This window comes from Lepeophtheirus salmonis, chromosome 13 (genome assembly GCF_016086655.4).
Source record: "Lepeophtheirus salmonis chromosome 13, UVic_Lsal_1.4, whole genome shotgun sequence".
NCBI classification, from domain to species: domain Eukaryota; kingdom Metazoa; phylum Arthropoda; class Copepoda; order Siphonostomatoida; family Caligidae; genus Lepeophtheirus; species Lepeophtheirus salmonis.
In genome coordinates, this window is record NC_052143.2 from 18,851,526 (window position 1) to 18,878,288 (window position 26,763).

Genomic DNA, 26,763 nt, shown 5'->3' on the forward strand with positions numbered 1-26,763 from the left:
CTCCAAACTAAAAAGTCTCCAGAGGTTAAAGTCAAAGTTAAAGGAGGGCTATATGGATCCATGGAAGAAGACAGCCATATTGTTGAGCAGATTATTCGGTTTTTCTGGGCTGTATGAACTACTATTGACTTTTTGATGTTGTAGTCAGTCCAAATGGAGATGCTAATTGTCTCTGCAGCCTTTTTTTGCACTTACACCGAGGAGGAAGAGATCGCATTGCCTTTTTGGTTGTTGCTCCTACATTTTTACACTTAGAGGCTTAGAATCAATGTAAAACTTGCTTATTTTTGTTTTTACTGTCGCGAAGTTCCGTAATGATTCGTCGTAATTAAAAATAACGAGGATTAAAATAAATTAAAATGTGATTGCAAGTTTTTGGTCCAGCTCTGTATAACTGTCATTGTCGACAAGTAATTAATATTTTTTTTCTACTTGTATGAGTACAGATATATGCATGTAATAGTCGAGGAAATAAAATTATTATGTAGTAACGTTACTCTCATATATCATCAAGGGGCAACAATGGGAAGGAAGAGGGCAGTTTCATAATAATAACGTCACTTATAATCTTTTTTAATCAGTAGGAGGAAGATTCACTACCTATGACTCCCTTCTGTTTCAGCCTCTATGAGTATCACTCACTAGTAACATAAGTTAATTTGTACATAATTCTATAGTTTGGATTTTTGAAATGTTACTTAAAATTTTTACGAATTCTTATTTATGTTAGTAACATCGATGACTCCATAATTAAAAGTATGAAAGACTGAATTGGATAAAAAGTATTTTTGAGTCTTAAAATTTATCTCTTTGTGAATGATTAAATTTGAAATAATGTAGTCTGTTTTCATTGTTTTGCTTTAATTTACATCATTTAAAGTATTGATACTTTTGCTTTCAGTTGTAACAACTTATTAAATTTAAAATACCTTATGTTAGATAAATTTGAGATACTATAAATATAAATTGATCAGTAACAGCAATTGTACCTGCATTATTTATTCTTCTTCTTTTTTTTTTTGTTCTTTATGGTCATAAATAATATTTTTTTCAATTAACTTCTCTAAACCAATAAAAAGTTGTGAAAGTTGAGAGGGGGATGAGCTTTTTAGAATATGATTTTCCTATGATTAGTCAGATGGAGTTGCACTGATTAAATAAAAGTAAATATTTTAGTATTACAATTACTCCATCCGACCTAAGAATTGTCTTTGATATCAAAAATCATTAAGTATATTTCTGTCTCTAAGAAAAACTGAGGCGCAAACATACGCCCATTGAGTAAAAGATAATAATTGTAGCATTTTCATACAAATAACATCATTATTATTGTCTTGTAGAAAGTAGGGAGGGGGCGGGTTTTATCGACTCTGATGACTCTTTGTTTCAGCACCTAAGACCGATGGTCAATAGTAACTTAAGTTAATTTGCACACTAAATAACTTGTTCATTACACATCAAAAACTAATTCAAATTCATTTTTAACATTGTTTGAGTATATTATCAGACAAAAAAAAATCCCTTGACTTTTTTTTTGTTATCAGTAAATATCAAAAACCAATTATTAATATTTAGATAATTTTGGATCTATCTCTAAATTGTCTAAAAGATTAAATATTTAACATTTTCATCAATCTTTTATTCTCCCTTCTTGTAATCGTAAAATAAATTAATTTACTTTCATCAACCCTGCTATTGAGTTGTTTATTCTTCATAAATAATAGTAAAATGTACATTTGTACATGTTCATATAGTAATACATTTATAAATTTGGCAATGAAAAGTAGCTACTAAAAAATAAATATATTTAGAAAATAAATGAACTTATGATAGATCATTTTAAATCTGTTCACAATAATTACCTGTTCAAAAAAAAAATATATATTTTATGATTGACCAGATTATTTTATATTTCCTTGAATTCAAGTACAAGATGTTAGTGATTAAGATGCTTGAAGGTCAATTAAATTGTTATCAAATAGGATGATGGATATAAATACATATACGACTTAACTGTACGAGATAAGTAGTTTTATTTGGGTAGTGCTTATGTTTTTTGAAATTGGTCCTGAGTTCTAAAATAATTTCTTGGTCTTCTCCGCCCAAAGTCTTAATCTTGCCCTCTTCTGGGACAAGGTGATTTCACTAAATACTAGATATAGTAATGAAAAGTCGAAAATTTGCTATTGGCGATGTGTAAAATTTTTATTTAATTGTTTTAAAATTGTAATTAAACTATTTTTTTAAATGTTGTGTTGGTTTTGTTTGAATAAATTTTCATTAAATATCTTTAATGTATAGCAAGAAAAACTTTAGCCTATAACATTATATCAAAATATATATTCATAATTCCAGTATACTTGTATTATCGACTGTCTGTTATGTTACAACATTAAATCAATTGAAAAAGTATTGCTGAGAGTAGAAGTCATCTATTTCAGTATTCCCAGTGAAAACAGGGTTAAAGCTATATATACTGAACTTGTCTTCTTCCTCTCGACTTTCAAAGGAATGACCATTCTTTCGACATTCCTGTACAAAGAACTTTGCAAAAAATTGAGCTTGACCAATAGTGTCTGTGGAGTGGAGTTCTGGTGAATTAAAATCTGGACTCCATTCGAAAAGACTCATTTCTGGATGAAATTGAGTTCCCCAAAATGGATAATCAATTGCTTCAATGATTGAAATGAATTCCAAACCATAATCGTCAATACTGGTGGATAAGGGATACCACATAGAGTCCAAACCATGAGAAGTGAAGTTATCCATTGTCATACAGAAACTATGGAAATTTGGTGTCACATTTTTTGAAGAGAGGGTTTCTTTAACATCCTTGGGTAGTTCCTTTCCAAATGTACTCTATTGAAAATTAAACATTTTAATAGTATTTTAACATATTTGAAACATAGATATTACCTTGGCCAATGTATTTTCGTTGAATTTAACCGGCAAGCTTTTGTTTTTTGAGAGGCATGGTGCTAAATTTGGTCTATTGTCATCTGTTAAGTGCAGAAGCAGCTCAAAACCAAGACAAGTTCCCCAAATAGGATAATAGTCCGAACTATTTAAAGCTCTTTTTAAAATAGCTTCTCCAACAGCAGCATAACAAGAGTCATCTAAGGAAACATCCCCTCCTGGAAGCAATAGTCCATTTGTTGATTTGAATATTTTATCGTAATACTCCTCAGTTTGGTTACAAAGTACAGGTGTAGCCCGAGCACCACCAGATTCAACAAATTTTATATATGATGCTGGAATTTTTGTAGTTTTTCCGTTCACTTCCTGAAATAAATCCATGGCAACCACTCCAATAATGGGACGATACGTCTTAATATTCGTAGCAGTAGTTCCCAAAATTAAGGGACTAATAACCAGAAGAAGAAACTTATACATCTTATCAAAACTGTTGCTGGAAAATTAATGAGGCGGGGATTTTTCTTATCTAAAAAAGTGAATTAAGATTACTTATCTCTTTATTCTTCTTTACATTGTAAAATCTTTGTATCATCCTAACTCTGTAGCTTTTAATTTCTTAGCTATAAATTAAATAATCAATAAAAATTGTAGAACAGAGAAATCTTGGTATATTACTCCCAATATGTTAAATGTTCGTAGGATAAAATTGATTTTTTTTTACAAGTTAGAAAGATGTATTAAACATAACGCCTTACTCAAACTCATTACTAATGATAATTTTATAGTATAATGCGCCAACCAAATATCCATCAATTTCACAACTACTTAAGAACATTTATACATGACGTCTTCATTCTATTATTCGATTAAGAAATTTATATTTGAATGATAGAGATATTGTTGAAGTTTGACCTGTTTATTGCAAACACTTTTGTAATTCAAAATATTTCCTCATACAGTTGAATCAATGTCATTAGCATTGACATTAATGACTCGCTCCATGCGGATCCTGAAGGCCTTGCATACGTTGATGATGTACTTCTTCTTCTTGGACATCCAAAATTTGTTCATAGATACTGTGAAGTCATCAATATAGTAGTGGTGATTTATGCTGGCATTTGACTTCACATACCATCAAATGCCTTAATCAAGAGGGCTTAGGTTCTTTTTTTTCAGTGGGGGGTTGAAGTTATTTGGCCCAAATGACATTTTCTGGGTCAACCAGGACTGTAACTTATTTGCAGTGAGGGAAGGCACCTATCTCGTTGGAGTTATGGAACCTCCTTAGTAATTTTCATATTCATAACCTATAGTTGACCTGGGTCTCAGAAATCTCCAACAGGAGTCAACCTGTAGTCCATTGAAACACCTACAGGTGTCATCTTGTCCCCAGTTAATGTACAACTCCTTACATCATCACGGATGAAGGATCGTTGGTATTTTAAAGTTTCATTTGAACTTTTTTTTTGAAATTTTTTCCATATTGTTCAATAACTACAAACACAAACAAAATGTCTTAAACATAGCGTTGCTTTAAGTTGATTAAGAAATTACGTCATAGACAATTATATTTTGGAAAAATATGAATGATAAATAACAGACACACCAAATATATTTTTTCCCCATTAATCGTTTACATTTTTGTTCCTGTTCATGAGGGTTTCAAATGTTTTAGTTTACTTTTTAAATAATATTATTATTAGCAAAAAAAAAGAGAAAACTCTAAAATCATATTGAACTTTATATAGTAAATAAAAAATTATTTGACGTCATCACAATTTATCAAAATCTAATACAATTTCAGTTTTTCTATTTATTTGGATTCTAAAACCTTTTGCATACTTTAATAAAACCCTTTTTGTAATTATAAGAATAATGAATTACCAAAGGAACATATTAGTCAATTTTATATTTAGAAAAATAAAGTGTGTTGATATTTTATTACAAAAAATGTGTTTATACTTATTTATTGAACATTTCCCTTTCAAAAAACAATCATTATTATATGGTCAAAGCCAATTGTACCTTATATTCCTTGATGATGTACAAATATCTATTGTAAAATGTATTAAGTACTTAGAAAATAATATAAAAAGGCCCTAAAGCTAGTCACGTAAAGGATAGTTGTGCAATTACAATTAAAAGAGTCTACAAAACAAATAAATAAAAGATAAATAATCAAAACATTAACAAATAAATGTTTGTAGAAATTTCAATACATTTTTCATAATTAAATAAAAAATATATCACAATAAGATGTTAATATATATTAATTACGTTTTAATTAGAAAATAATCCATTAAAAAAGTTTTTAATTCTTAACAATATTACTTATATTGTTATATATACAGTGTAAGTAGGTAAAAATGTCTGATCTGATAGTTGACCCTTTAAAGAGTGTATATTTGATGAATGCATCTCATTGAAATTTGAAATATAATGAATTGAATGTATTTTAAACCGAGTATATAACATATGTCCTCCACTAGCCTTGACCATAGCCTCAACTAACTGTCTAACCAGAATTTTTCAAAAGTTTTTTTATATTTGTGCTAATTTGAGATGAAAAAATCATCCCGTGGGCCATACTAATGAAGTAAAGGCTTACATTTTCATGGGACATTATATAATTTAAACATGATAAAAATATTTAACGTTTTAATAATTTTTATTTTTACATATTACAAGTCTAACAACTGTAGTTTTTAGGTAAAATTCATAGTTATGACAATCTTAATTATCTGCTCTAAGCACTTATGAGTGAGTTTAGTATGAAATTTACTATTCACAAGATTCTTCTTAGAGAAAACACACTTGCTTCCTTTATTAATATATATATATATATATAATCAATGAAGGGAACACTGCAATTGGGCATTGGATCATTTTTACAGACGTGTGTTGTGTAAATTAAAAAAAACTCCCTCGGGTTAGTTGGGTAGGGCATGCCAGTCTTGTCATTAAAACAAAGTTCTAAGATAAAAATACTAAGATCAGATGTATTTTTTTATCCATATTGTTATTAAATAGATGCGTATAAAATGTACTCTCACATCGAATTTGGACTGCAGTCCGTCTATTAAAAATCCATATTCTAAGCGTTTTGCAAGACATACCAATAACATCCTCTGGATATTTCATTTATTTATTGATAAATCCAACTTTGAGGGATTCTAGAACACACCGGACTATCACATGTAGTGTTGTGACAGTCCTTATTTACGTGCAAAGACTGCAAGTTTTTCCAGTTCAGTCCATGTCTATCAGTCAAAAATACTTATAAGGTTTGTCCTTTTTGGTATTGCTCAACTTTAGTCGTTTTTTAATTAGTTATTGTACTGATAGTGTGAAACACTGAAGGTATTAAACACCTGTCCCAAAGAAAGATTGGACCGGTTCTAAGACTGTACTGCACTGGACTAAATAAATAAGGACCGACATAGCACTAATTACATATACTATATATATATATTTTATGTAGAAGACACCTTGAACTATTCTGTTGATATTTTAAACCAACGGTTGTTTATGTGGTTGTACACCTGATACAGAGTAAACCCCTTCTTGTCAGATACATTTTCATAATAAACCTATTGCAGTATATATAAATCAGGAGTTTAGGAAAACTTTAAAACCTATTTTTTGTTTAAATTATTGTTAGTAGATGTTTTGGAGATATTTTAAAAGATTTCATCAAAATTATCATGTTTTTTTTTTTTAATAATGTGATGTCTGTTGCAATCAACTTAGTTGTAAGTCTCATTATGTTGATGTGAAATTAATGTTTCACGTTTACTTATGAGTGAATAATTTACTTAGATAAAGGGCTCTGAAAAAAAATTAGGGACGATATAAATATAAATAAATGAATAAAAATAATTTATTAACTTATCTTGTTGCTTTGACCTGTTATTTGGTGCCGTGATGACCAGGAAAACAGAGAATGACAACTTCATTACACTTAAGTGTTGGTTTGTTTACTGTTTCAATTATTAGCTGTGAGTTAGAGATATTGAGAATATTATATTATGACAAAATGCCCACTAAAAGGAACGTTTTATTCGTTCCTTTATTGGTAATGCACGGAATCAAAGCTCTTCTTTGTTGTAATATATTTCAAAGGAACTAGAGGACTCTAATTAGTAGAAGTATGTATTTCCACGTGAATGATTGACGATCAAATGGCTTGTGAATTTGTTTTTCTCCTCTATTTTTCTACGTAAGGTTTTCATCTCATGCATACAAAGGATATGGTCTTTTTTGCGGCACCAAACATATTCCCTATCTTTAGCAGGGTAATTATCTCGTGTATGCAGATTTCTTGACTTTCTACATCCCCTGCACTTATTCTAAAAGTAATTTGTATTACTTTTCGCCTGTCTTTGATTCAATAAAGATTTAATTGAGGTCCGTTTTAAAACGCAGATACTGATGCAAATTTAGAATTGAACCAAGCCTTAGCTGGATAAACAGATTCCTATGGCTATTGTTATTTGGTTGAACTTGTTTTACAAATTCATCATGTATTCGTGTGTCATTGACTTTTGATGGAGTAGTGAGAAAGATGCACTTACCTTCAAAAATAAATATTTCCTAAAAAGAGAATGACATAATATTATTTAACTAATTGCAAAAAAGCTCTTTAGCTTTTATTGATACAATTTATGAAAATTTATAACTTAAAAAAACAATTATTATTTCTATTCATTTTCATAATTTGCAATTTACAAAACTGGTACAATTGATCTAAATGAACTTTTTTTTTATTTAAAAAAATGGTTTCAATCAAATAAATATGCTTCGCTAAAAATGAGATCTCTCTCGTGATTTCCTGTGAAAAACGGATCATAATTTGAAATCAAATAATTTTCTTCCTCTTCACGACTTTTAAATCTATGCTCATTTTTCCTACATTCTTGCACAAAAAAATTGGCAAAGAATTGTGAAGCTAGAATAGATTGAGGTGAATGTATATCATGGGTGTTAATTCGAGGACTCCACTCAAACATTGTTTTCTCAGGATGGAATTGTGATCCCCAAAAGGCATAGTTCTTAGCCTCAATCAAGGAAATAAACTCTAGTCCACTTTCATCATAGCTAGTTGAGAGGGGATACCAAATAGTATCCAAGTTATGCTCATAAAAGGTTTGTATTGTTATACATTTCTTGTGAAAGTTTGACGTCACATTTTCAGTTGATAGAATGTGTTTCATTTGTTTTGGCATGGCTTGACCAATCCTACTCTAAAAAAATACATAATAGTTAGTATGACTTTAATCGATATAACTTAACATTTTTATCTAATCATAAATTAAAAATATCCTTTAATAACAAATTTGAAGATTTGAAATGATGAGTTTGAATTGAATTTTCGTAACTAAATGTTAATATTTACCTTATTTAAATAATCATCATCAAAATACAGAGGTAAGCTGACATTCTTGGAGTAACATTTAGATAAATTAGGCCTATTGTCGTCTAAGATATGTAAAATCAATTCGAACCCTAAGCATGTACCCCAAATCGGATAGTAGTCTCCACTATTCAGGGCTTTCTGAATCATTGTTCTTCCCACTTGAGCGTAACAAGATGTGTCTAAGGAAACACCTCCACCCGGTATTAAGAGTCCGTTTGTCGATTGAAACATTTTTTCGTAGTACTCATCCGTTTGGTTACATAGAATGGGCACTGCACGTGCTCCGCCAGTCTCAACAATTTTTATGTAGGAAGCCGCAATGCTTTGTGTTTTGTTAGGGAACCATTTAATCCATCCATGATTTATATCAATACTCATTACACCGATGATGGGCCTATATGTCATAATAGGACTCTCTTCATCCACTCCATTGGCTTTTGGGACAATGGTACAGAAAAGAATAAATATTAGTTGCTTGTTGAGAAACAACATTCTACAGTCTCAAAAGATGTACTTTGAAAAATTTGTGATGAAGGTTAACGTATATATATGACATATAGTTCAATCACTGTTAGTTTATAGTCAAGATAAGCAAAACTCTTTTAAATATTATCTTCTCAAAAGTTCAAATGTATGTAAATATATCTTTTTAGAGAAAATGGATACAAAGTAAAAACACGTGCACTCAAAGATAATTATTAACAGCTGCTTCCTTCTACCCTAAATTAAAACAAGTTTTCTTCGAAGTGAACGAAATGATAAATTCAATAAGGTTTATCTAAAAATAGAGATGTCTATTTATGAATATCTATTAATTCATACAATATCTGAGATTTCCAAAATTGTCTCAAGTATTTACATCAAATTCAGATAATTATTAGTAGGTTTGTGAATTCTAAGCCTTATATAATGTGTTGGTTATGGCAAACTGAAGAGTGTTTTCCATTTGATAAAGCTATAATAACTATTTTTTAATTTTGGAAGAAATAACATATAAATATATAGTAATCATAGGTGTGCGCATGCTCTGAAAAGACGGAGAGTAACGCTGAAGAGCATTCGTGGAGGCTTGAATAAGTATAAGTACTTGCTTGACTCAAAGTAGAATTGAGGATAAAAATGGAGGAACATTTATTTTCTTTATTTTACTTCTAATTTAATTAAATGTAATGACAGCTGGCCTATTTTCCCCTCAAACATTTTTCAAATTACGAGAGTAATAATTTTAATTTTCGGTTTCTTTTGTTTCATATATTGAGAATGCTTACAATTTACAACAGGATTAAAAATTGTCAAATATTTAACCAAACTCTTTATTGTCAATATCAAAATTTAAACAAACTCTTATGGATAAGCTATCTTAAGAACATGATAAGAAATATATATTATTCTGCGTATTATGAGCCAAAGTAGTTGTTTACTATAAATTTTTAAGTAGGAATAGCTTTTAAGCAGTGGCATCACTATCTTCCTTTCTTTTGGTCCAACAAAAAGTTTCTGAAGCCCCCTTAAATTTTTATCATATATACATGTTGTACAAGTTGCTGATTGTACAAGTTGAAAACAAAAAATGAGATGATTTATTTTAAATGAAAGATTTACAATACTTTAGATGACGATAATACTATTATTTAATATTCCAAGGATGATCCGTATCATGTATAGTTTTTGACTCTTTATCAAAATTATTAAAAAATAAGTTTTCTGTGGCACATCATAAAGTTAAATTACTCGAAGTTATCATATTCATAATTACATAATAATAATGTCATTTTAATAAGTTATAATAAATTGTAATTAGAATGCCGAAGATTTTATTCAAATATTGCAATTTAAGACGAAGAAATGTCAGCTTCTACGATTTGCTTATACAAGTTGCAACTTGTACAACATGTATATATGATAAAAATTTAAGGGGGCTTCAGAAACTTTTTGTTGGACCAAAAGAAAGTACACATGTACTACACAATATAAGAAAATATACGTTTTATAAAATTAATTATATAACTGTGTGTCTAACTTTTTGGGCTACGCCTCCCCCCTCCCCAAAAAAAAAAAATGATGGCTAGCGACAATCATGGCTTTGAGTATTCTTAATCAACGTGTGAGCACGGGGAATTGTACATCAGATTCGTCTGGAACCAGGTATTTTAATACCTTTTATTAAATTGTAATAAAAGGTATTTGTATGCCTACGAAACTTCAGACGTTCAGTATTAAGTACTGCAAAACCTTTACAGTTATTAATAAATGATTATAATATGGGTGCCAGAAAAGGGAGGATAAAGGATTTATGAAAGTAGATTTCAAAACGTCAGAATTAAATTTTAGATACCAAGGAGCTTTTAAAATGTTATATTTCAAATATTAATTTCCATAAGACATACCCGTTTTAATAGTTAGTGTGCGGATATTTTATAGATTGATTTTCTTGGAACGAGTGTTATCCGTACATATCCCTAAGTTAAAAAAAAGAATTTAATTTTAGAGGAATAGCAAAGCATTACAATATTGATGAACTATAGTTAGTTATAAAAGAAACCGCTTAAAAAATAAGGTCCTGTATTCAATATATATAAAACTAATAATGAAATACTTAAATACTCAATTGTCTTCATGTATAAATGTGTTGGTTGTTTAAATGCATTACTCAAAGTTAATGGTTTTATTAATTTATCTCTAAATTACCTTGACTTTGGATTAAATACTTACGATATATCCTTATCGAAAACATTTTAATGTTTCCTTAAAAATCCTTGAGAAAACCAAAATAAAACAATATTTTGAAATCCTCAAAGTGACTCATTTACTAATATTTTCATAAATATAAAACCAACATATGAATTAAGATATTTTATCAAAAATTAATCTAAATATAATACATACATTTATATATTCAAAACAAAACACTTTCCACGACAAATCAACAAAATCATTTTATAAAAACCTTGCTCAACCATGTGAAACATTAAATGATGCAAATAAAAATATGGCTTTTTATCAAGGTCTGGACTGATCAAGGTTTGGATTTTATATACTCATATGTGATTATTATTATATAAATATATTTATATTTTCTAAAGCGATGTGGTTGGTAATATTTAATGATAGTTATTGAAGCGTAGTCAAATATTAATGTAGTTTTGAGGATATATTAATTTTTATCTATGTTTAATAACCTGTTTTCAACCTTTAAAAATACAAATAAACCCATGAAATTTTGTTCAAAGCTAATATAAAATTAAGAGGATTAACAAACATTGGATAAGGAATGAAGAAATTAATGTTTCAAGTGTATTTATGAATTCTTTTTTTCTTGGAAATTAAATTCAAAATATGTAAAATTTTTATTTATTAAATACTTTATTTGAACTTAATTTTATTTCCTGGACATTGATTGTTCATGAATAAAAAACAGGTACATTTATTTGTATCAGTTTAACCAATGTATTATATTGTTTTTATTTGAAAATATTATTGATGAAACTCAGTCTTATACTGAATTTTACTTCAGTTTGGTCTTATATTACTTTTTATAGATCAAATTAAATATATTTAAAATATTTAACAATTGGTTATACATAGAATATTCATTTCAATCGATCTCATTACCAGTTAGAGCCACATTTATTTCTTTTTCAACCACTACATTTGCTAAGGATGGGCAAAACGTAAATTTGAATTATAGTTTTGAGATGGGAAATGTAAAAACAGTTGATGTTATCATTAGTTTTTATGTTTTATATATCCTTTAATAGATTGTGTGGTGTTAATATTTCATTCTGAATGATAAATTCCCTATCTATTTTTTGTGTTATTTTCAAACATGTATAGAAATAGTTATACGTTATTGGACAGCAAAACGTGGACTTTAAGAGGTTTCTTTAAAAATACTTTAACATTGTTTTAATTTTCGATAATAACAAAAAGAAAAAAAAAGACTTAATTCTTGGCCTTTGCAAAATTGGTCACAGCCTGAACACGGTGCTGGAAGGCCTTGAAAGAGCTGATGACAAACTCATCAGACAATTTTTCCCACGCAGTTAATATGGTGATCTTCAGTGAGTCCGCATTTATGTGTAAAGTGTTGTTCGTTTTCCTCTCTAAAAGTACCCCACACACAACAACGCCAAGTGAGTTAAAATCTGGCGAGGAAGGGGACACATCTCTTTTTTACTAGAATTCCAAAATTAATCTATATGAATATAATGTATTATTAAACTAACCCCTCTACTTCCTCGTTTCTCTATCTTTTTTCATTCAGGACACTCTGAAAACCAGACTGCTGCTAAAGGACTTAACAAAATCCATAATCCTTGCCCTTCAACTTCAGCACCAACGATATATGGGATGCTCTGCCTTTTGGCTTTTTGCTCACTCAAGATTACAATATGGAGAAATGCTTATTATACTTTGTGTATGTACAAAAGATGTCTGAACCAAAAAATCAATCACTGAATCTTCCTTTATTAATATCAAATTTAAAATCACTTAAAAGTGAACGTTTTGCAACCTTGCCTGTTTATATGTTTAAATACAATTTTAGAATATTTTCCCCGCACTAATCTTATTTTAAATGTTCAAGATTCTTCCCTCTATAACAGTAATACATTTTCTTTCTCCAAATAATGTAACAAGCAGGTGATGTTAACAAGTGCATTACTTCTGTTGCAAACTAAGTCTCACTCCTGGCATCTCCTTGTGCTCTAGAAAATGCCCTTCCCTATTGATGTATTATATTATTATTAAACATTACATATTGAATAAATTATTTTTAAATTATTTTATGGATGTTGTTTCATAAAAGCTTATGTTTATATTATACAAACATTTATATAAAATGTGTTAAGATCAAATCGGTACATTTTTCAGAAATATTTATAATGTTACAGAAGCTAAATTTTGAAAATTTGCTCCATTTCTTCATATAAATGTTGAAAAAGAGCTCAATATGATGTATCCGCTTCAAGTATCCATCAAGGGCTGAATCCAGGGCCAGAAGTAGGAGCAGGCGTTGACGATGTAGTTTCTTGACTTGTTAGTCATTGTCTCCTCAATGGAAGCAATCAAAAAGTCCTTCATTGCATCATTTGTTTGATTGATTCAAGGTTAAACGTAGCTTTAGCCAAAATAGCTCATCGGATAAAGATCCGAGCAATTGTTTTGGAGCATATTTCTTCCCATAGAAGTCGTAGCATTGCAAACTCAGCCACTTCAGCTACCTGTCTGAAAGTCCAGTCTCCAAAAAAACATTACAAATCTTTTAATCGGTACGCCAGTCACATTTGAAATCTCCAAGTCGTTGTAGAACAAAATTATCATCTCGGTGTAACGCTCTTCCTCAATGTAAATTCAATCTTCTTAATATCTAGAGAATTGTCATCAATATGCCAAAAACTTCACTCAATTGGAGTGATATAATAATTTTTCTGCCAGCAAAAAAAAACAAAAAACAAACGCTCTAAGATAGCTGTGTCATTACAAAATCGTCGGTGCACGCAAGTGCCGATTTAATCTTAACGCCCTGTAGACCTATCAAATTCAAAAATGTATTTTATGGCAATAATTAATTAAAACATATTTTCCCTTCTCAATTCTTTTTTAAAAACGAATTCTTTTTGGAGGAATATTAATTACTCTAATTTACTTACGTCAACAAAGGTTTATAACGAAAGAGAGCTTCAGAAATTGTATATTTCATCTAAAAGTTTTATGAATTCTACAGAGTCTTCCTTAATTTAATGGACATCGTTAATGTCTTTTTTTATAACAAATTCAAGGAAAAATAAGCATAATTATAAGTAAATGACTAATTTATACTAGATCGATAAAGATCGTTGACTAAAAGTAAGGCTTGCAATGTGTACATTAAATACAGTTTCAACCATTAATTATGTACTGCAAAATATGATTTTTCAAGTCATTAAGTATCGATTTCGAACAATTTATTAAATTCAAATTCATGAATAACGTGGGATAATATAAAAAAGCTATCAAATTCTCAAGGTCTTGGGTGGAGATGAATGTTTTTGAAATGAGACACGGAATAAAGGAAAGAAAAATTAAATAGAGCTTTACTCCATTAAAAACGAATTTATGTTTTTTTAAAATAGTTATTAAAATATTTATGTTTTATATAATAGCTTTTAAAATATTTATGGTTTTTTATATATCCCTAAAAATAATTTTTGTTTCCCAATGAAAATTTGATTATATAAATTGTTAGTGTATAATTTTTATTTGTTTTTTTGTTAAAATAAAATATGGCTTACAATATGTTTTGTTCTTTAATTTAATTACATTACTATAAAAAATGCATATGTGACAATAGAGGAAATTATCGTTTATAGTTATTTTGGAGCCAAAGGAGTAAACAAACTTAATTAAATTTCTTTTAGAGATTGTCGTAAAGATTCTTCCAAAATTTAACTTTAAATCCTCTTTTATTTTCTTGTAATACGTGATGATGTGTACTCAACATTTACCATTAGACAAATACTTTTTTTTTTTTGATTTTTATCAAAAGGAGTTTTGACAGAAAAAATAAAAAAATATTATAAATAGTGCTTAGAACATTTTATAAATTTTAATGATAATAATTTTTATAAAAATAGAGGAAGGACTATGACATACCTGAACGTAGACTTTCAAGGATCTACCCTTCCCAATGTACGACTATCTGTGTTTCTAATTAGTGATGCCCTATTTCTCATTGTCTCTGATGGAATATTTCGTTGAAATACTTATTAAAAAAATAAAGTTTTTCGAAATAAGAGTAATTTTTTCTCAATTTGTATTTTGTATATACTTGAAGCTTTAACATTAGATGAATGGCTTCAATAATGTCATTTATCCCATTGAGTTTTTTTTTTTGTTGTTACAGTTTTTAAACTTTTTGATAAAAAATAAGTTATTTTATTATTCTATTTGCGTTAGTACCTGGAAATTGCCTAAATTTATTAGTCGTTAACAAACAAACACAATTTATTAATGTAATAGGAAACTTTTCAAAAAGTTATTAGTGTTATTCTATTTTTTTAATATTCACACGTTATTACTCAATATTTACATGTTCTCTACTCAAGTATAAAGAATAAAAATAACAGCTTTAGAAAAAAGCTTTATATGACTTGATGAGCCAGTGTGTACTCCATTTCGTTACTAAAACTCATCTAAAATTAATATTACATTCTTCTTATACCTCTCATTCCTTTTTCTTTTATAATATGTGTTGACTTTACCGCTAACAAATTTCATTTATTTTTAAATACTGTTTTGATAAAATTGAATAAAACATTTCTTAAAAAAATAAATAATAATGCACACCCTTGATTGTATTTTATTTATTAAATCAAGTATCTACATTCAAAAATAAATTACTTACAGCATGGATACAAACATAATTTCCTTTAGTAATAAAGATTCATTATAAATTGATGACAATACGCTACATAATTATGAAATTAAATGGTTCATAAGTTCTTAAACTGTGTTTTAATTTTTTTTTTTTTGTATTATATTGAAATTAATTGCTTTGATATCATCAGCAAAAAAAAAATGAAGAAAAAATGTATATGACACAATGTTTACTAGTTATTTTTTGTCTTTAAGTTACTAAAGTTATTAAAGAGAATAAGCCTACAAATTTTAAATACCATTTTTATTCAATTTTATATGAATACTTTATTCCGTTGTGAAGAATGAAAAAAAAAATAATAACAGCTTCATAAAAAAAAGAGTATTTTATTTGAAATTTATACAACTCTATACATTAGAAACTTATTTAGAATATCAGTTGACTTAAGACCTTGCGAAAATTTATTAGTTTTTACATACCTGCAATGAATATTTTATACAATTATTAACACATAAAGCTAAAAGTTGTGAAAATATTAACTAGTGGTGCTTAAAAAGGAATGAAATCTCGCAGGCCTATTTCAAACAACTCTTCACTCAGTGATTTGAAAATTGTCGAAATGGTCTAGAGTGTAAATAAAAAAAGTATATTTCGGGATCTTTGATGGACTATATTTCTACAGAAAATATTAGTCTATGAAGTGTAGGGGTTTTTAGCCTCTAATAGGTTCGAATTTTCAAAATAGGGAGGCATAATTAATAAGACTACTAATCTATGTTCACTTGCATTTGGACAATTTTCACATCCCTATCTATAAAACATATGGATAATTTTTTAATATGACAGCAAACTTGATACTACAAACAAAATTCCTCAAGATTTTTCTTTAATACTTGTTATTTACTAAATCAAAAATGTTGATAAACAAAATTTGCTTTATTCATTTATATTTATACATTTGTTGTACTTTTTAATCATTTTTACATAAAATTGGGTTGTTTTCTTTATTTGTAGATTTACCACAAACGTATTTTTTTTACACTTTTAACGAAAAATATTTGTCTTATTACAGTGTTTTTTTAATTGATATGATTTTTTATTCCTATTTTGAGACAATTAATTTGTTTCTATAGAATTCAATTTCATTTTTTTGTCGATTCTTCAGAAGTCTTAAATTTTTTGTGTTCATCCATAATACATACGGTTCCAATTACACACTTTGAATAAACTGCACAAAATTAGAATTTTGCATAACTTAAAATCTGAAGGGGCCATTTAATTTATCTAGCATCATAAATCGTGGAGTTATTCGGTCTTAAACAATTTTGCAAATATCAAACTATGAAAATGAATTATAAATTAAAGAAAATAACTGATTCTCATAAACTACACAAATTAAAATTTAGGAGCTAAATTGCAAGAATGTTTATGTAATAAAAAATTATTTCAGACCATTTTCGACAATATTTGCTTTTGACACCAAACGCACAAAAGTATACCCAGCCCGCGCTACACATAATTTCTTTTTAAGTATTGTCAATTTGTAAGTTTTTGGAAATAGTACTCAAAATAAATACATTTCTAGATGTTTGACCTTGATAAACTATACAAATCATGTTGTTTTTTTTGTTAGATATTTTAAAATTAGTTGTACATACAGTTTCACCTCTCCGTCTTTTTGGATAAAGTTGTAAATTTATAGTTAATATATGAACACATTGATTTCATTTTACTCTTGATAGAGTTTGTAGCCATCAACTAGGTAGAGCATTAATATATGAGGTATGGATTCCTAATGTTAGGCATTCTGGAAGGAGATTTTTGGCCACATACCTCACAAAGTATATAAATCCCTCTTCCTGAAGGTTGTTGTTTTTATCAAATATTATATGTACATACTCTGCATTGAGTCATTGTATAATGAAGCCCGTCGAAGACTAATTGATGTTTTTTTGTTCATAATACAAAGCTGTTTTGTACGCATGTTATGTTTTTGATTTATTGAAATTTGCTATACAATTTTATTTACGTTTATGCATGTATTTAGTTTTGTAAAAAAAACTTCAAAGGAGAGTTTGCTAATACCACAAGCCATTAAAAGCCTGCATATATATATTTTTAACCAAAAATAGCACTTAAAAGATATTATGAAACAAAGGTATTTTCTTAAATTATGAACTATTCATAAAACATTTATTAATATATTATATGTAACTTATGACTAATTGAATTAAAACAGTTTCTTTCTGTGAAACAAAAAAAAAATTACATAAATTAGCTCAAACACCTTTTATTGCAATATTCAAAAATATAAATACATATAAAACCATATTTTTTAAAGTTTAATTTTTGAACTAGTAACTGCATATAATTATATTTGAAATTGTCCTAACTATTTTTTGCCCTTCTAATTACTATTTTCGAATAAGGATCAAAATTAACTTAAAATCATTATACTCGGTCTTATTTTCTCTTAAAAATACATTATATTTTTTTTGGCCTTCGTTAGTAAACTGGTATACTTTACAACAGAGATTTATAAAACGGTTCATATTCTTTTATATTTACATTTTACTGCCAAGTATTTTCAGCATGCTCCAGAAGCATTTACTCAGATTATATGCAATTATTTGTATATATTGATATTATTTGTTTGGTGTTTAATTGTATACATAATAACATTTTCAAGGTCCAGTAAATTAAATATATGCTGTGATAACAAGTCATAATTTTATTTATCCCTTTGACATCTTGGATTCTTCTTTTTATCAATGTGAGGAGTAAGCACACAACTGTATTTACAAAATTATACCATTATGGCAATAAGTTTTATATTATATACACAACCTCATTAAAATTGATGGGTACAAATTGGATTCCTAAAATTTCCCTAAAGTAATGCATAGCTCTTATACTTGTTTATTGAATTAAAAATTTGATTTTTTTTACTCTAAGAATAGCAAGTTATATTTTGTTGAAACCCTAAATTCGGGTTGTAAATATTAGTTGTAAGTATGACTTTATTTTTCTGGATCTCTTATACTCATAACAATATTTTTGTTCGTTTTAATTGATATTCAATAGTGCAAAATGGATAGAATATTTTAAAAAAATACAGAATTTAAATGATTAAATGATTATAATCGTTCAAATATTTATCATTTCAGTAAATATGTATTAATTTTGGGTGTTGTTTTTTTTGCAGTTTACCAACCGTGCCATAAAAGGATGGTTTACTAAGAGAGGTTTAAAATTGATAAAAAATATTACTTCAATAATATAAACATATGAATACATATATCTAGGAAAATTTAATTTTAAAATACTATTTTTGAAGGAACAACATAATTTAGACTTTGGGTAAAAAACTGATGACTATTCGTTTCATAAAACAAAGAAAAATTTACTTCAAAATAATAAAGTTTTTGTTCTATTATTCTGTTAAATAAAGTAGGTATAATAAGCATTTTAGCTGCGATACATCTTACCCTATAGAATTCAGGAAATACACAATCATATCCTCATGTCCTACTAGAATGCGAATCCTTTTTTTATCTACATGCCTAGATTAGCCAAATAATTTTTAAAAGTTTTATTTTTAATTTATTTTATACTTTTCCTCTAACAGTGGTAAGTATGCGTCAGTCTGGGATGGATAATTTATTTTCATATCTTTTTAAGAGGATAGTCTTCGAGTAAGGAAAGTTCACTACGCTCTTTTTACCCTCAAGACAAGTTCATTTCGAAGCAAGTTCATAAAGAGAAAAGTAAATCACGAAGCAAATTCATACAAAAGTAAGTTTATCCCAAGCGAATTTTTAAAAAAGAAAACTCATGCCAAATAATACATATATTATATTTGGAATATATCTTAAATAAAAAAAATCAAGTACTGAAGAACCGACGTGTCTGTCCTTAAGACTGTTAAATGGTAAAGAAGATCTGACTGAAAAAAGAGTGAAATAGGTGGGATGGGATAAAAATGATTGAGGCAACAGTCCTGCAACCCGTCCAATAGTAGTTTTAATATGAATTCAGTAGTAGTATGATTTATTCTTATTCGAACTCATACAAAAACAGTTGACGTGTTACTCAAACATTTGTTCTAAATGCTCATAGCCATACTACTTGTACTCATCTTTCTTTTCAAGATTTCCATCTTCGGAAATGGTTATTGTGCGATATTTTTTTGGAGTATGCATATTTTGACCAAAATATAAAACAATTTTCTCAGTTTTATTTGAACAACATTGCACCTTTTATACGAATGTAAAACATTGGGACAAAAATATAAAACACTGGCAGCATAATTATGGATACTTTTTGGAACGGTATATGAAAGGGAAGATATCTTTGTCCTCACATCAAAATGTAAACTAAACCAGCAGGCATTTGTCGTAAACAACAGTATTTTCCGTGTGTAATCAAGGCAAAGAAAAAAGGTGCATCTATATTAAAGATAACAAGAATTATTTTATCAATTTTAATGTAAGTTTTAGATTTTCTAAAATCATTTTCTTTGTGAGTTATTTAGCTGATTTATATAATTATAAGTATTTTTGATGCTTTTAATGTTTATAGATTGTTACAATTTGAGTGCCAGAATAAATTATTACAGGTTAATAATAATTAGAATATTTCGTTGAATATTAAAAAAATTATAAACAGGGAAAAAACATGAATGGATTTCCTTTAACTTCCCCATAAAACAGTTTTAAGATAATTGCTATGTTTCTTCCATTCTTATAATATTTGTGATATGGTAAGCAATTACATAAGTGAGCATTATTTGTTTTTTCAATTAAGTAATTAAAATAATGTATATTATGGGAGAAATTGTATAATTATTCGAGGGTTTTTTGTCGAACCATACTGCACATTCATTTTTACACTTAATGAATTAAATTTGTTTGAGCAATTTCATTTCTATTATTTTTTCACTTAATTGTTTTTTTCTTCATTCTTATAAACATAGAGGGCCATTATGTTTTAAGAAAAGTTAATGATTTATGTATACAATGAAAATAAAAGAAGAGGGGGGTCGTTTGTATGTACATTAATAGTACCATTGTCATTCTCAGTTCATTTTTTGAGAATTAAACTATTTGTACAACTAAACATGGTCTAAAATCAATATCAATGTACTTTTGTAAAGACTTAATCATATTTGGCAGTTCAAAAATTACGTTATACATATTTATTAGCTAAAATTTACACCAAAGTTTCTTTAAGTGGGTACCAAGGTGAACTGGGTTTCTGTGTGACCAAGTCAGGTGAGCTGCTACATCTTAGATTTCATATATATATATATATATTTCTTTTTACGGTATAAAATTTTAAACTAATGTTAATTAAATAAATATACAAAATGAACTTTAAAAATTCGTCTAAAGTTTCTATAGTCAATAACATACCATATCAGTGGCGCAATGGTGTCAGCATGACAGCAGTGCACATTTTATTTTTTTATCATTTTACCACGAAAATATAATTAAATTTCACAAAGAACAAGTAACACAATTATAAATTGTTTGCTACAAAGAAAGGTTTCACAAAACTTGATATAATAAACGAGAAAATTGAGCCTCAGCCTACTTCATACGTTTCATTTAAGTTCTCCTGGTCTTATTGTAGTGTTGTTATAGGACTGGTGTATTTTGAAAATGCAGTGTAATTTTTAATCCTACTTTACACTTGGATCTCTCAAAATTGTATTTAGTAATTTTAAAAGGTGCACGGAGTGAAAACTTTTACAGAACAGTTATTTAGACTCTAGATCAAAAGGTGAACAAATCACTGGCCTGGGTATCATATTGCCGGACCAAAAGCTTCAAAATGTACAATAATGCTTCTTGTAGCATACTGAAAATGAGTAAAAAATAAAAAGACCTTAGACAAATACAGGTCTTTCAAAAAATGTTTAAAACATGGCTTGTTTAATCGTACAATCCCACATAAACAGCAGAACGCTTTCCTTGATGCATTTTTCTGGGAGGGCAGTGATAGACAAAATATGTTTTTTGGTTGTCAAAAATAAATGTTCGATTCAAAATTTTTTATGAGTGCATCAAACTGAAAAAGTTTGAGTACTGCTGTTAAAAATTGTGAATAAACTGGAATTACAGTGAAAACATTGATTTTTCTTTTAGGCCCAAACGAGATGGGAAGAAAGATGACATTAGGATGGAGCTTGCTCTGTACTTAATATCCGTTTGTGAACTGTAATATAATACACCTCGAAATTGATAAAAATTCTTCTTATTCTTTTGAATCTACATTTTATAGACAATACTTTTCAGTATGCTCTAGAAACATTAAATACAATTTTTTATTTATATTGATAATGCCTTGTTTATAATTTATTATTATATTCTGCAATTTTTATATAGGTTTAGTTACTTACATTAATTATTTTAGTTAACAGGAGTACCTTTTTTTTTCTTTTGACTGTTTGGATTATTTTTCAAAGGTCAAAAGAATATACAAAAACCAGAAAAGAAAAGTGGTGTAATACAATTTTATTAAATTTGTTAAGACCAATACATTGAGGAATAGAAAAACATGGAACTTACTGGATTATACCTTGCCAAGAGAGTCCATGAAATGGGGATTAGGAAAATACGTTCTTTTAAGAAGATACAATATCATCCCTTAGAGAAAGTAAGAACACTTTAAATATTTTTAATATATTTGTTTTGTTCTTCCTTTTTTACAGTGTTTTTTTTTCTATGAAATTATTACAATGTAAATTTGAATTTGGAATAAAGGAATGAAACATTATGTTAAATATGATTAATGTGAAGTTTCTATAACTAAATAGTTTTTAATATAAATTAATAAAACACAGATTTCACTCACTCTTGTATCTCTCAATTTTTTCTTTAAAAAGAGAACATAGATGTGGAATTTTGTGTCGTCAGCCAAAAGGAATCATGGGTATATTCCTCAATTTAAAATGGGACATTGTCCACAGTAATTTAAAAATAGGAAATTCATACTAAGAAAGAATGATAAATGTTGGAAATAAACAGCTGAGTTTTGATCATTTCAGGATATCATTTTAAAATAATCAATTGTTTTTTTTTGTTATTTATATCATATTTTGGCTTTTTTAAATTTAATTATTTTAATTAGTGTAACTTTGGGTAGATTTGGAGCTCTTCTTATATCCATTGCTTACTACTTTGGCATGATGCAGCTTAGAGCGAATCCAAATTTGGATGAAAGGTCCTACAAACATTCTTCTTCAAGACGGTCCAACCTACAAAGTCCAGGTAGTTGAAGTCAGGGCTGGAGGAGGGCCACATAGAGGGAGCCTAGAAGTCAGCTATATTATTTCTTCAAAAGTGTTGGTTGTTTAGGACTGTTTGGGATTGTAATGCACTTCTTCATGATGTAGGTTTTATGGATAGATATCTCAACGTTTCCTAAAGCCAACTCAATACTTACACCGACGTGGAACCGATTCCACACTTGTTGCTTTTTTTTGTTGTTACTTCGACATTTTTACACTAAGAGCCAATGTTATAAATACCAAACTTGCTTGTTTTTGTTTCATCTGTCGTTTGTTTACGTATTGAAACCTCGTCATTAAAAATATTGGCCATAAAATTGTAATTATATGCTACTACAAGTATTGTATTCCCGCTCTGTATATTGCTTGCATATAATTTGACATTGTGTTAACATAGAAACTTAAAAATTCGTTACTTTTTATTGTATCACACAAACTTTCTTTCAAAAAAAGCAGAAAAAAGTACTGAAATCATACTGTAGTTTGTTAAATATGTAATTCATACGAACTACTATTAATATTTTAAGTAATTCTGTACTATCATAGTCGTATTATTTTTTATAGAATTTAAAATAAGAATTACATAAATATTAATATTTTATATATTATTTTATACTACATTATAATGTTGTTAATTAATATTGTATTAAAAGCTACCTAACCATTTGTATATGGTAGCCAAACTTTATTTATATAGATGATAAAATGGTTAATATACACATTTAAATATGATGAGGGACCAACAAGGAATTGTATTCCTTATCTTTTGGAAACGAAGCATTAGCATAACATAAATTATTATTTTGTTTATTAATAAAAAAACAGTATATTATGACACAGGCATTAAGTATCAAGTGAGAAGAAATCATCATCAGCTGACAAAAAAAAACATAGGCTAATTTTGTGTTAGCTAGATAATGCCGTGCTAAAGTCAAAATATTTCATTTGTATCTGTTAAATTATAAAATATCAACAAATATTCAATTTATAGATGTATGAAAAACCAAAGCCGAGTTAGAGGATTATAACTCATGAATGTCAATGATAGAAACGAGTCGGAACAAAAAGAATTGAATTTTGTATTCATACTATTTATCAAAAGGAAGATGATTTATTGTAGATATAATAAGTAATGTTGCATTTAATTATATTTGAATGAATATACATTTGAGGTTATGCATAATTTTTTACGGCTCAACACCCACAATTCTAATAAATTTGTAGCATAAACTTTAAAACTTTTATTTATACCAACTTATGCTATGAACAAAAAAAAAATCAATTAACTCATTTATATATTGCTTTATATCGAATTTTTAATTTATATTTTAGATATATAGGTTTCCAATTGCTAACTATCTATACCAATACATGGAACCTTTCTTTACATTTTTGTTCGTTGATCAATGACGTCAGCGCTAAAGGTTTTCTATATTAAAATTATTTTTTTCGTCCTATAAATATAATTTCATTCAAATGAAAATTATAAATCATATTTAGGTTTTTGAGAAACCTCTTCAATATTGTTTACCTTTACTTTTTTGAAGACATTTATGTATACAACTCACAACCAATTTATTAAGAAAAATAATTATTTTAAACATTGCCAATGAAAATTGTTTATTTATGTTCAAATTTTAAGCTAAAACGATCTACTATAAAAATATAATAGGTAAATTTATATTATGGAACCTCCTTGCATAAAACATTTATTGTTTTTTTCTGTCCATTTGATGAAAGTATAATCAAACCTACATACCCTATGGACACTCCTGAAAATGCAACATGTAATCGACTATGTGAAATTTCTGATTTGGTAAATATAAAGCAATTTTTCAAATGTTTGACCCTATGATTTATTTATTGTTATTGACATTGCTAACTTGCCGCGTTCCTTCTTCAACCATATATATAATGAAGATAGATGATAAATAATAAGATTAACCAGCTCATCTTCTTCCTAATTATTTTTTTAAAATTTGTATTTATACATTCTCCCTTTTTTTGTTACTATGTGAGACATATATCACACACACGCACATAAATCATTTTAATTATATATTATATTAAATATTTTCAGTGACACAACTATGTAGAGAGTAGCTTTTCTTAAAGTTTTTTTTAATATTTGCTATTTTCTATTGCCTCATTGCAATCCTCTTTGGCCGGTTTTAATACAAACACACACAAATGGAAATTTATTCCTGTATAAATGTCACTCTTCTACTTAAGTGAGTTAATATGTTTCCTTACGACAACACACCCCTTCCATTTTTAATCAGGAACTAAAAATTATTTTACTGTTGTTTATTTTATGGAGTTTAGATGGTAAAACAAACAAAACTTTTTTAGCTATTGTAGTCAAGTGCATATTCAATTTGTCCACATATTGAGGAAACGTTCAATCAGGATGGTCAGGACCCATTAACGATGATTTGGTGGTGGTTTTTGAGCCGGAAGCGACCAAAATTGCTCAAGTCCTGCTTTAAAACAGAAATCTAGACTAAAACTGTTAATAAACATAACTGTTGGGCAATTTCCCAATGAACAATTTTACCAAATAATTACTGAGCGATGCCATAAGGAGAACATTTCACGTTTTACCCTATGGGATGGTCAAAATTGCGGGTCAACGTTTACATGGACGTAGATAACGTTCAGTCAGAGCAAACATTTTGAATGTCAAATTTATGTTATTTGTTGATTTTTGTGAAAAACTTAATAAATTTTATTATATACGTAAAGACTGCAGCAAAATAATATCCTATTTTTTAGCAGGTGGCAATAAGAATGTAGAATTAGTAGCAAAGTGAGCATAGTTTCATTATAGAAGCAAGATTATAAAGATTTAGTGTATATACAGTCAGTCCCTATCATGCGTTTAAGTATTGAAAACGCACATTTGACGTCGAAGATAAATATTCTTAGAAGTGGTTTAACAAAAAATATTTATTTCACTAAAATAATTGCAATTTGGCTCCTTTGTTGTTGTTTATTTTTGGTATGATTTATGTAAATAAATAGAAAAACTAACATTTTTAAGACCTTTGCAGAACTAATTATATATTAAAATAATCATCCATACTTATAAACAAAATAAATATAAGTCGTTTGATTTTGTATATTTTTGTAAAAAATAATTATGCAGCTAAAATTTCTTATTAAAAAAGAAATTAAAGATTAAAAAAAAATGAAACAAATCATACATTGTTAAAATAAAGAAATTGGGTGTATGGACAATGGGAAGACGTCATATATATGAAATGATTTTCAAAGCTGTAATAAACAAAACTTTTAATGTGTAGTATCATTATGAAAAATAAATTATGTTTTTTTTTATTTCAAAAACTTGTTTCATTGACATTTGAAAAAATTATTTTTGTACTCTCTCGGCTTTATAATCTAATATAGAATAAATAAACATAAATCACTTCAATTTCTTATATTTTGCTTATCAAACTATAGTAATGAAAATATTGTTTAAATCATTATAACCTAAGTTAATGATTTGATCATTTAACTTATTTAACTCCCATGCTTTTATAAAGAGAATAATAAGCTTTATTCATTAAGTCAGTACATATTTTTTTCGTAAAATCATTAATAAATCTTCACTCTTAATGATTGTTATATTGTTATTTTTTTTTTACTTTCTGTACATAAATATATTATTTTAGAAACTATTTTTGTAAATAAAGTAATATCAAGGTTAAGAACACGATGAAAAATTGTCCGCCTAATAATTTCTTCGAAATGGAAAAAGTCGTGATAAATTATAGT

The 26,763-nt window shown here is 27.8% G+C and overlaps 2 protein-coding genes across 2 annotated transcripts; both read right to left on the bottom strand.

Moving 5' to 3' along the window:
- Positions 1–2,186: 2,186 nt before the first annotated feature.
- On the bottom strand, positions 2,187–5,373 carry LOC121127517 (gamma-glutamyl hydrolase). The gene is made up of 4 exons (XM_040722914.2): positions 3,829–5,373; positions 3,672–3,771; positions 2,917–3,442; positions 2,187–2,859 (listed from the first exon to the last, which is right to left on the bottom strand). Exons 3-4 carry the CDS (start codon positions 3,391–3,393, stop codon positions 2,398–2,400), a joined length of 939 nt encoding a protein of 312 aa, XP_040578848.1. The 5' UTR covers positions 3,394–3,442; positions 3,672–3,771; positions 3,829–5,373; the 3' UTR covers positions 2,187–2,397.
- A 2,132-nt stretch (positions 5,374–7,505) lies between these two features.
- Positions 7,506–9,019, bottom strand: LOC139904748 (gamma-glutamyl hydrolase-like). Its single transcript, XM_071892554.1, has 2 exons — positions 8,312–9,019; positions 7,506–8,159 (listed from the first exon to the last, which is right to left on the bottom strand). Exons 1-2 carry the CDS (start codon positions 8,822–8,824, stop codon positions 7,698–7,700), a joined length of 975 nt encoding a protein of 324 aa, XP_071748655.1. The 5' UTR covers positions 8,825–9,019; the 3' UTR covers positions 7,506–7,697.
- Positions 9,020–26,763: the final 17,744 nt, after the last annotated feature.